The 12129-nt window shown below is 41.4% G+C and overlaps 1 protein-coding gene across 22 annotated transcripts in view; it reads left to right on the top strand.

Annotated features, from left to right (window-relative positions):
• The window catches only part of MACF1 (microtubule actin crosslinking factor 1), a 349861-nt gene that overhangs the window by 124764 nt on the left and 212968 nt on the right, over nt 1-12129 (top strand). For all 22 annotated transcript variants that reach the window (XM_067010930.1, XM_067010949.1, XM_067011058.1 and 19 more), the window contains one exon: nt 3968-4029. In XM_067010930.1, the coding sequence (XP_066867031.1) occupies nt 3968-4029 (62 nt within the window). The remainder of the gene's footprint in view (nt 1-3967; nt 4030-12129) is intronic.

The raw sequence follows: 12129 nt of genomic DNA, 5'->3' as shown, positions 1-12129 counted from the left end.
ACCTATAAGAGTCCAGGGAATTCCCTGGTGGTCCAGTGGTTAGGGCTTGGGGCTTACACTGCTGGAGCCCGGGTTCGATCCCTGGTAGGGGAAATAAGATTCCACAAGCTGTGTGGTGCGGCCGAAAAAAAAAAAAAAAAAAAACCGTCCAATATGTAAAAACTCAGATACACCAGTAAGTATCACCTTTTTGCTGGGACATGCAAACATAATGGAAAAACAGTATTAAAGCTAACTAAAAGTTCTGCCCACCACATTTTCACCAATGCCAGGTCCACTCTGCTTTGCTCTACTTATTACCCTTATAACCAAGAATAGTCTGTTTCTAATTTTACAAAGTTCTCACTCTGAAGACACAGGTTTTCTTTATAGAATTTCTTTTATTATAAAAGTAATATGGGTTTGCTATAATAGGTTAAACAATACATAGATGGAAGAGAAAAAGTTAACAGATTTCCTTTTAAACTAGCCAATATTTTATTTTATTTTATTTTTTTTGTGGTACGCCGGCCTCTCACTGCCGTGGTCTCTCCCACCGCGGAGCACAGGCTCTGGACGCGCAGGCTCAGCGGCCATGGCTCACGGGCCCAGCCGCTCCGCGGCACATGGGATCTTCCCGGACCGGGGCACGAACCCGCGTCCCCTGCATCGGCAGGCGGACTCTCAACCGCTGCGCCACCAGGGAAGCCCTAGCCAATATTTTAAAGAGGTGGAATTAATGTGATTTCTTTTTAGTCCACTGCCTCAGTTCTTTTAGACCTGAAGATGAGATTAACACAATTGAGTCTTCTTTATTTTGTACCCATAGTTATTCTGTTAACCTACCAAGCCCTCCCATGGGGATAATGCACTAGGAAAACCAGATAGTTTCTCATCAGTCATGCTTCCAATAGCTAAAAAGCTGACTTTCAGTTCAGGTAAGGGGAAGGATTTATTTTAGTCTTATAATGAAGAGCTTTAGATGTTAGAAGCTCTGGGACATGAAGAAAAGTAAAGCGTGATCTCTTTCCTCAAGGAGTTAATGATCTCATTGATGAGTAAGAATGAGCATATTAAAAGATCAGATTTTATATAATTATATAAGTATGGATTGAGTGATTAGAATAGTAAGTACCATAAAAATTTGGAGAACAAAGAGACTATTGAGAAATGAAATTGTCAGGAAAGGCTGTCAGAGTAATTTTTCTCAAACACAAATCTCACGTGTCATTCTTCTATTTAAAATCTTTCAATACTTTCCCTTACCTTCCCCTTACCAGTTTCTTGGTGATAAAGTTTGGACTCCTTAGCTTGTCATGAAAGGCCGTGATTTGCCATTCTATCCACTTTTAAGTGTCACCACTACCTATTTACACGTCCTGTCTTTCAACCACCCTTAATTCTGTGCAGTTGTCTGAACATGAGCTCCTTCTTATCTCTGTGACTTTGCACTAGGTAGAACTTCATGTAGTAGCTTTGTCCCTTCTCTTTCTGGCTAACTTGTACTCATCTTTTAAGGTTTAGTTAGTCACCCATCTGGAAACGTTCACTAACCTCCCATGGGTCCCTCCTCTACTCAAACAGGCTTAGCCATTTCTCTTAACGTTCTTGAGCGCTCTGTGCTTACTTCTGTTAACAGTACTTGTCAAGCTGCATTGAAGTTATTTCTCCTTTCTGCTAGACTGTCTCCTTTTTGCTAGACTCTTTTAAAGGTAGGGACTGTGACTTTGTGTAACACAGGGTATTCCAAGCAGCTAGCTCCTTAATAAGGACTTATTCAAAGAATAAATGAGTGAATGAATGAGCTGAATTTTAAAGAATGAATAGCATTTGGAGAGGTAGAGAGGAAGAAAGTAGCTTGCCATGAAGAGAAAACAAATGTCAGTGATTTAGATGAGATTGTAGATGCAAGCTGATTCTGATTCAGTCTGCAGATGATACAGGCTTGGAAAGGATGATGAAGAGGTCAGATAACTGAATCAGCATCTATAAATAAAGAAGATCAAAATATGTTGGAATGACAGTGGTCAAATCTAATAAAAATTCTGGCTTCAAACGCTTGCAGGACTCTATGAAGTGAAAATTAGATAAGACTTAAATCCCAACTGTTCCAAGTGAGCACCAATAGGTAGAATTTATAAGGATGCAGATTATGACATGTTATGGAACTATTAAATTAGTATGTGTTGCTTTATGAGGTAGTGAATTCTCTATTATCTTAAGTTTTAAGAGTCAATAATCTTGTAGATGTATGCAAGATTTGGACAGACCTTTCAACTCTGAACATACGATTCTTTGTTGTTGAGGGGATTTGTGAATCAGCAGGGAATTAGACTAAATCCATTCTAATTCCTAAGTTCTGTGGTCTGTAATAGGAAGAGATCACTGTTCCTTGCAAATAAAGCAGGAAAGGAAGAGGTAAAGGTAAGGTTAGAGAAAGAGATGAAGGAGCACTTACTGAATGGCTATAGATTCAGAAAAATAAGAAGATAGTGCATCTACCTTGAAGTGGAGAGAAAGCCTTAGCATTGTTTGGAATGGTACCTATGTGGCTTTTACTTGGGAGTCAGTAAGAAGGGAATGAATAACTCTGGCAGTAGGGAGAGAAAACCTAACTGAAGTTTGCGTGAATTACTAGTGAGCCAGAGTTACATAATTCTGCTACTTTCTTCTGAAATTTCTCTGAGTTGGAGAAGTGGAGGAGTCAAGCCATGGTAGTCATTCAGGTTTGGGGATTGTCCTGGTGAACATACTAGTAGAAGGTTAGGCAGGTGAGACACTCCCTGGGATATTAGTGACTGCAGCTTTGAATTGCTTAACTATGTTGTCTAGCACAGACTGGGATGATCTTAGGTGTTCTTAATAAACACGGTAAAATAAGAAGGGAGTGATTGAAGGTTGAGAATGATGAGGAGGTATGAAAGATTGGTAAAGATGACTGCTGAATAGGTATGTTTGGAGAAGGAATGAGGCTCAGGAAGTGGCATGGCGGTGGCTGGCTGTGAATTGTGGAGCTGAAGGTCCGTGGAGCCAAGCAGGCTCACATGCATTGTCCACGCATATGCTGAAGTAATTTGAGGATGATGCCATAGGATACCCTTGGAGATAGTAAATGTGAACCGAGTTGTTACGAGAAGTTAACGTAGATTTGCCACGTGGAGGGGGCAGGCAGCAGGGAGTGGTCGATGACAGAAAGGATGATTTAAACAAGATTGTATAGTGGAGGGCAAGGGCTTCAAATAAGTAGAAAAGGAACGGAGCCAATGAATCGGTGGTCTGGAGGCGGCGTTGTGGGAGAAGGTGAGTTCTCCGTAGGATCAGGCCTCTGTGGCGCAGTCATTGTCAAGTGTTGACAGTCATGTTTCTGTTAAAGAGGTGAACAAAATTGAGAATGAAGGGCAGTTTGCGTACCAAAAAAGTGGGGCTCTGTAAGACTTGGGAGAAGGGAGGGAGGGAGGAGATGTGCGGGGCAGGGCATAGTGGGCAGCTCTTGAGAGTTTGGTTGGTGAGGCTGGGGAGGAAGCTGGAGTGAGGGAGTACTGGGGAGGAGGGGGTGGGAGGAGAGCATTGGTCAAGAGGACCGGTGTGTGGAGGGTGAGATGTAACCCTGCACTAGAGGTATCCCGAACGCCAAGGGCACTCCACCCCTTCTGTTGGGGGTTTTCACAGCTTTGGCTTTTTGGAGCTTGCTGGGGGCAGGGGAAGCAGGGAATCACTGTGCTCCCTGGAGAATTACGATGCGAAGGAGACTTTGCCATGAATAGATTCTTGAGGCACATGATTCTGTCTAATGCATAAAGTGACAACATGGTAAGGACGGAAGAGGAAGTTCAGACAGACTGAACCTTCCCAACAACAAGACGCTATCTCATAGTCCCGAGGAAACTGTCTCCACTGTCCCGGAGAATCTGGGTGTGGGCAAGGCAGTGGTTGGGGAACGTGTTGCCAGGTAGCGCTAAGCCAGTGCCTTCTCCTTGTTTCCTCACAGATGAACGGGACCGTGTGCAGAAGAAGACGTTCACCAAGTGGGTCAACAAGCACCTGATGAAGGTAGGAACCCTTCATGGATGCTGCCCTAGCCCCTCTGGCTGCTCCTGATCTGGATCTATCAGTCCCTTCTCTCAGTTCATGTTGCTGGCCATGTGCTCCAGTTGATGGGGGATACACATGACTTTTTAAAAAAAATATCTAACATAGTCCAAATAACGTGGAAACTTCCACCGATCAGTTTCTTGGTGAAGACAGTAACACCTCCATTACCTGAGGAGGCTGAGGTTGAGGATACACCGTGGTGTGATTCCTGGGATTCCAAGAACACTTTGCACCAAACTTTACGTACTATTTTATAAGCCCCTTTCTTGTTTTAAATTTTTTAACCTGATTACTGTGGAAGGATGGGGCAGAGGGGATTTTGTTCTCTCTCAAAGTATGCAAATCTTGAATGATCAGTTTAATGAAATTTTTAATATGTATATTCAGGTGTAACCCCCATGCAGTTTAAAATACAGAGCAAAATAGCTAGGGTTGGAGGGAGATCTTATTTTTTTTTATATATTATTATTTTTAAATAGAGGAAAACCCAAGGCAGAGGCATATTAAATACTCACCTAAGAATAAACAGTATGACTAATGTGGCAGTCAGATTTGAAAACAAAGTTTTAAAGTTAACAATAATGACTCAACTTAAATAACTGTGAGTTGTAATAATTACTGCTCTGGGAAAGATTACCAGTGACCTCTTAATTGCTGTATCTAGTAGCCTAGTTTTATCTTCTTCTCATTTGATTTCTCTGTAGCATTTGACAGTGTTAACTAACTCACTGCTTCCTTTGTTTTTTTAAAAACATTTATTTTATTTTACCTTATTTATGTATTTATTTTTGGCTGCGTTGGGTCTTCATTGCTGTGAGCGGGCTTTCTCTAGTTGTGGTGAGCGGGGGCTACTCTTCGTTGTGGTGTGTGGGCTTCTCATTGCTGTGACTTCTCTTGTTGCAGAGCACAGGCTCCAAGGGCACGGGCTTCAGTAGTTGTGGCCCATGGGCTCTAGAGCACGGGCTCAGTAGTTGTGGTACATGGGCTTAGTTGCTCTGCAGCATGTGGGATCTTCTCAGACCAGGGCTCGAACCCGTGTCCCTTGCATTGGCAGCTGGATTCTTAACCACTGTGCCACCAGGGAAGTCCTTACTGCTCCTTTAAAGCTCTCTTTTATGTTGCCTTCTAGGACACTGCTTTTTCCTCAGTTACCTCTTCCCTCCATGACTGCCTCTTTCACTGGCTTCTCTTCCTCTGTCTGAGTCCTCCATGTTGACATTCCCTGGGTCTTAACCATTTTCTTGTTTTCTTCTCTGTATTCTTTGGCGGTCTCATTTGCATTAGCCACGGGCTCATTCGGTTGCATGGAATGCAAGGAATCATAAGTAGAAAGGGATACAGGGCGATCTCCAGAGTCTGGTGTCTGGATGCATTTGAGCTTTATGAAAACTAAACTTTATTGGGCAGTTACTCTCTCTTTCTCTTTTTATGAGGCCTTGTGTTTCTTCATTTTTATATCTTTCTGTGTGTCTCCTACATTTAGTTCTCTGCATTCTCTGCACCACTCCACGGTGACTGTCCCTCAAATGATAATGTAAACCCCTGCAGCCATATGATCCTAAAGACACAGACACAAGCAATCTGGTTGGCTGAGGTTTTCTTCTCCTCCATGGGTCAGTGGTCTATCAATTTAGTTCAGTAAACTATGGCCGGGGAGATGGTTACATAAATCAGACATGGCTTGTTAGGGCCACTTGTTTAACTACAAATGAGGGCGATTTTCTAACTACAAGATATAGGTAAGGAGGTGATGATAGAGCCTTTTCCTGCATTCTTTCCTAAGCCCAGGACCTGTATCTCACAGTGTACTTGACACGGTCATCTGGATGTTACCCAGACATGTCCTATATTCAACACACCTCAAATTGCTCAATATTTTCACTCATGTACCTAGCTGTGCAAGTTAGGAACCTAGAATCATACTATATTTAGTCCTGCCCATCACCTCTCCCTGTCACCAACTACAGTCAGTCACTTTGAACTCAGAAAGATGCTTGCATCTGGTTTCTCTTTTCCATCCCCATTACCTCTGTTCTAGTCCAGGGCTTCTTCATCTCTTGACTTGGCCATAATAGTTTCCTCATAAAATTTTCTATAAGAACAAATGTAATGATAATGGTAGTAGTTTATTGAGTGCTTACTGTAAATCAGACTTTCTGTACTAAGTCTTTTACATGGATCATCTCATGTAATTCTTCACTGACCTTATGCTGTAGATTCTATTAATAGTCCCATTTTATCAATGAGATTCAGAGAGGTTAAATAACCTGTTCAAGGTCATACCACTAGAAAGAAGAACTAAAATACTAGAACTCAGGCAGCCTGAAGTCTAGCACCTGAGCTCTTAACCTCTGCAGTACTGACACTGGTCTGCCTACCTTTCCAGGCTCATAGTGTCATATTCCTCTCAGACCTTAAGCTCTTGCTGAACTGTTTGCCATGCTATTTATGACTCTGTATCTTCGCTTATGGGGCTCCCTCTGCGTGGATTACCTTCCCCAACGCTGTTCTGCCTGGACAACACCAACTTAACACCCCCTCAGTAGGTATTTTCCTGACTCTCCCACCTGGAATTGACTGGCTTTTCCTTTGTGCCCTCCCTGTATTCGTTATGTACTTCTGTTACAGCACCTGCAACATTCATCTTTCTGCCAGATTGTAACTTGAAGGTTGATGTTGTGTCCTATTTTTTTTAGTCGGGACAAAGTAGGAAGGGAGAGAGACAGGGAGAAAAAAACCCTACAATTTTCCTCTAATTCCTTCAACATTTACCAGTTAGTTGCCTCTGGTTTGGTGGCACATAACTCTGTCATGGTGCAGAGCCCTTCACAGCTTGTTTCCAACCAGGCATTGTCCCCTGCATAGCCTGTGCTGTAGCCATACGAAACATCTCGCTGCTTCCTAAACACTGTGTACTTTCATACTCTTTGCTTATTCATTTCTCTCTCCCTTGAATGCATGTCTTGGCCTCCTCTGCCTGACCATCACCCACTTACCCTTCAAGACCCAGGTCCAGTATCCCCTTCCTGAGGCTCTGACCTCCATCCCTTGGACTAAACTAATTGCAGCTCCATCTCTATGCCACACCACTTTGAAGAGATGGGCTTGTGTGTTCACACATTGGTGTCCTCTGCTCCTTGAGGTCTAGGACTCGTGCTACTCTCTCAGGCAAGTGCTGCACCCGGAGCATGAGAAGTATCCAGTAAGGATTTGTTACCCTGAGTAAATAATAGCTCAGTAGTCTTTTTAGCTTACAAAGCATATTCTAATCTGACTTGATCCTTACAGTAAACCTGAAGGAGGTAAAGGTATTTTATCCTTTCAGTTTTAACAATTGAGGAAAGTGAGAATTAGAAGAATGAAGTGATTTTCCCAAGGTCATACAGCTAGTGAAGGATGGAGCTAAAGAGCAGTCATGAGTCTTCTGGCCAGAATTGCTTGCTGTTACTATTAAATACGCCCCCACCTTGCTCTGCTTTCATACCTCCTCTCTTAACAATTGGAAGTACTGAATTTATCCTGCCTCAAGCTTGTCCCCCTAAACTTTGTAGTTGGATGCAAATGCTCTGGCTCCCTGCTCTTCACTTGTAGCTGATGTTGCCTGTTGAAACCTCTGCCTCAGTGCTGTGTGATGACAGGAGGCCCAGGGAGGGAGAAACTAGACGAACACATAGCACTGTTAGAAATTGGAGACCAGCCAGAGCTTTACTTAAATCCTTGGCAATTTTTCATCTCTTCTCAGGCCCCCAGCCTTACAGTTCCCGTGGCATTTTCTCATCTTGGAATATTTCACAGAGATTCACTGCTCATCAGAATCATTGCTCCATGTTGGAATTCTTTGAACTTTGGGCTGAGAATTAAGGATCAAATCTGTTTTCTGTAATTCAGGCATCCTTTGCCTTGCTCCCCAAGTACACGTGAACTACATTAGTGTTGCCATTGGCAAGTAGAATGATGTAAGATCAAAACAGCCAAGCCCCTCAAGTTCTAGATTTAGTTGACCTAATCTCTTGGATTCCCAAATATCTCTTTAGGAAACAGTTTGTTCTTGCGGAAGCAAATCAATTCCTCTTTATTAGCTGAGAACACTGTTGGTCCAATTATAAAAGAGATTTAAGGATGTAAGTATCTGAAATATATAAATAACCTAATTTAGAACACAAGTCCTACAAATTGAAGAGTTCTGCTCATATGCCAGAACCATCAAAAATAAAAACCTAGAGTTTTAAGTGAGATTTTATTTACATTATCCTTGATATACCTCTGGGTTCTGGTAGCTGATGAAGTATCCCAAAGAGAACTTCAAGAAAGGCTGAGACGATGAGACAGAACTGAGAGCATGAGCTCCTGAGAAGGAGGAGGAAGGCTTTCTCTGGCAGTTTCTACTGACTGCGGAGGTTAGTGGGTCGAAAGGAAGGAAAGTATTTAATCTAACAGATGGACTAGTTCTTTCCATCTTTAGTCATGTATGCAGTCTAGAAGCAACTGGCCTTCCTGGAATTTTAGTTAAGAATTCCAGATAAACCAGCAAAAGTTTTTAACTCCAGAGTTTTACTAATGTTCTCAATTTTTCTCCACCTGTTTGAGGCTCTCTAGCTGAACACAGGATGGGAGAATGCTCTAATAGTTCCAGGCACTCTCTCCTGTGCAGCCTTTGTGCTGTGGCCACATGAGATGGAGACTGGCAGTGGAGTGTAATTTAAGAGATTGATGGAGTCGTGCTGGTCAGATGCTGAGGAGAGGAGTGTTGCCTTTGTTGCCCAACTGTGACCGTATGGTGGTGGTTTGTGACCATGTCTGCCTAGACCTGAGTTTTCAGGGCTTGATTTCACCCTGAATGCATCTCGACCCCCACTGAAGGTTTTGGTTCTACATTTGGACTTGGATTCTCTACTCCCTGAGCATTAGTGCCTGCCTATTAAGTAAAGATACCCTTGGTGGATTTTAGAATCCTCCTCATCCTCAGAGAATCTCTGTTAATCAGGGTTGGCTGTTACCACTGTCAGATTCCTTAAAACTTAAGGAACTCTCAAAACAGAGAGGCGATAGGATTCTCATGTGCAAAGAGCCTCACACTTTGCTCCCGCATCGCACTCTACTTACTCCAAAAGGGACTCTCAGCCCCCACTCTTATTCCCTGCGTTCCAGCACAGTTCTCTCCAGAGTGAAAAGTCTGTGACGACTGTTACCTGTTTTTTTCAGTATTGGGCTTTTCTTGAGAATAAATTTGACCTTTGAATCAGTATGGAATTTTCCCTCTTACAGTTCAGAAATCTATAAATTCAGAAATCCATCTGAAGCTACCAGGCTCACTCTTACTTTCCCTGTATCTTTTAATAAGTATAGATGACAGTAAATAACATACTCTTCTCTTTAAAACTTTCTCCTCTGACCTATATATTGCTCTTCAACATAATGTGGATCAAGGATGTTGAGCTGCTTGTGTTTTCTTTTAAGAGTCTTCGAGCAAAACTTTTCTAGATCAGGCTTTCTGCAGGTGTTAAAGAATGCTACATGACAATCCTTGGTTCTTTTTTTGCGGGGGGGGGCTCTTATAATTTAATAATGTTGTTAATATGTTGTTTCTACCCTTCAAGCATCATGGAAGCCTTGTGAGGGGAAAGAGCACTGAACTCAGAGTTAAGAGACAGTGATCTGACACTTTCCAGCTAAATGGTCTTACAAAGTTATTTAACTTCTCTAGACAATGCTTTTCTCATCTGTAAACTGAGTATATTAGAGTTAAGTAATCTTTAAAGTCCCTTTGGGCTCAGATTCTGATTCCAAGCACTTAAGTGCAATTTATCCCCTTTGCTAAAGCCACTTAGAAATTGGGGGAAGCTGTTTATTTTTTCATAACTTCAAGCCAATCTTTTAAAAATTGGGAGAGCAGAGTTTTCCTTGGCTTACTAATGCATGGTGATTGGGGAGGATTGGCTTGGTCTCAAAATTTAGTCATTCATTAATTTTTTTTTTTTTTTTTTGGCTGTGTTGGGTCATTGTTACGGTGCGTGGGCTTTCTCCAGTTGCGGTGAGTGGGGGCTACTCTTTGTTAAGGTGCACAGTCTTCTCATTATGGTGGCTTCTCTTGTTGCGGAGCATGGGCTCTAGGCACGTGGGCTTCAGTAGTTGTGGAACACGGGCTCAGTAGTTGTGGCTCAGGGGCTCTTAGAGCCCCTCTCTTCTTCTAATATCAAGTATTTAATAATTTCTGACTTTTAAAAACCTACTATTCATTTAAAATCTGATTTCCATTCCACCACTCTCTAGAAAATTATTCTCACAGAAAGCACTCTTATTTGTAGGAAAATTCAGAAAGCCTTTCTTAGTCTTCATCCTCCTTGTCCTGTAGCATTTGATACTGGTGATCATCTCTTCCTTGATTATACTTTCTTGGTTTGTTGCCTACCTCTTTCACTGCCTTTTCCCCTACCCGCCCCGCCTGGTTTGTTGATTGCTTTCCCATCTCCTGCCTTCTAATTTTGGCTATTCCCTCAGGCTCAGTCCTTAGCACTCTGCTCTTCTTTTTTGCCCTAACCCAGAAAGCCCTACATTTCCCATGTCTTTACCTAGCACCTCTATGCATATGACTTCTAAACTTAAGTTCTCAGCTGCCCCAGATTAAATTCTGGTATTTTCAGCTGCTTCAAGAACATTTCCTTTGCTGTTGTTTTAAATTCAACATACTTCAAATTGAACTTGTCAAATCAACCTTCCTTTCCAACTCTTATGACCTGCTAATTTCTTGAGTGGTGCACTGTGGTTGAACCCTTGGACCCACATGAGGGAGGGGTCTTGAAATCTTAGAGCCACTGGTGTGTTGGAGTCAACTGTCATGGGCTCGTGAGAGCCAAATATTAAACTTTAAGGAATTTTGTGAGCTATTTGCTAAGCACAGCCATTATTAAAAATTAAATTATGTAAACTTACAATTAAATAAATTATATTTAAAATAAAGGTAATAAATATTCAAAGCTCATCACTTCAGTTACTTTACTATGTTATTACCATCTGTGCTCTTGAGGTCAATTATTTCTGTTGTATCTCTCTGATGGAAATTCTATATATTGGTGTGCTACTGTACATTTCTTCCCAACATTGCTTTTAGTGATATTATATTAATAGTTTGAAATTGGTCATTTCAAGAGAGTATTTACACCAGGGAAATCAACAAGTGATACAAGTCTGAGGTAAATGTATTGTTTCATTCATTATCTAAACTTAAGAAAGTGAGGGAGAAAATGTTAATATTGCAGATTAAAATGTGTGTCATATTGTCAGTAGCACAAAAAATATAGAAATATTCGAAACCTATATTTAATTTTTAAATATTTGAAACCTATTGTTCAATTTATCATGAACCATTTTCTCCAGTTGGGTTATCTACCTGTCAACTTCTTATTCCTTCACACACACGTACAAACATGCATGTCTTGCATGTTTCCACCCCTATACCTAGCCTTATGTGGTTTTCCCCTCCTCTTTCTTTCTGTCAAACACTTTCTAATCCTTCAAGTCCTTTGTTTTCTAGGAAGTTACTGAGATGTTTCCAGCCTTTATCTTTTCTGATTTGCAATCTGTTTTGAATGCTAGAATATTATAGTTGGAAAGGACTTATAGTTCAGTCTTCCGTGTGAATGTAGAAATTCTACTATACTAGCCTCTGCTTGAAAAACTCTAGTGACTAGAAATCCACTATTCTGAGAGTAACCCTTTCTTTTATTGTCTAGAAAATTATTTATGTTGAAAAGAATCTTCTTCCTTATAATTTCCAATTGTCTTTTGATTCTGTGTTTGAGCATATTACTCAGTGAAGTTGTCACTAGACTTGGAATGAATCAGTCACTTTAGGCACTTCCTACAGGTATAACTTAGAGCCTTAGCTTCCTCAGTTTCTTTTATAGAATGGGAGTAATAAATAAACTTCACAGGGCAGTTGTTTGGATTAAGTAAATAAAATGAGATTATGTCTGATTACAAAGCATTGTAGTAATGGCAAAGACTAATATCAGAAAGACCAAACTGAGGCCAGTTTTTCCACTTGGGACCTTAGGCAAG

This window comes from Kogia breviceps, chromosome 1 (assembly GCF_026419965.1).
Source record: "Kogia breviceps isolate mKogBre1 chromosome 1, mKogBre1 haplotype 1, whole genome shotgun sequence".
Taxonomy (NCBI): domain Eukaryota; kingdom Metazoa; phylum Chordata; class Mammalia; order Artiodactyla; family Physeteridae; genus Kogia; species Kogia breviceps.
The sequence above is the reverse complement of the archived record's forward strand: the minus strand, read 5'-3'. Positions and strand labels throughout refer to the sequence as shown.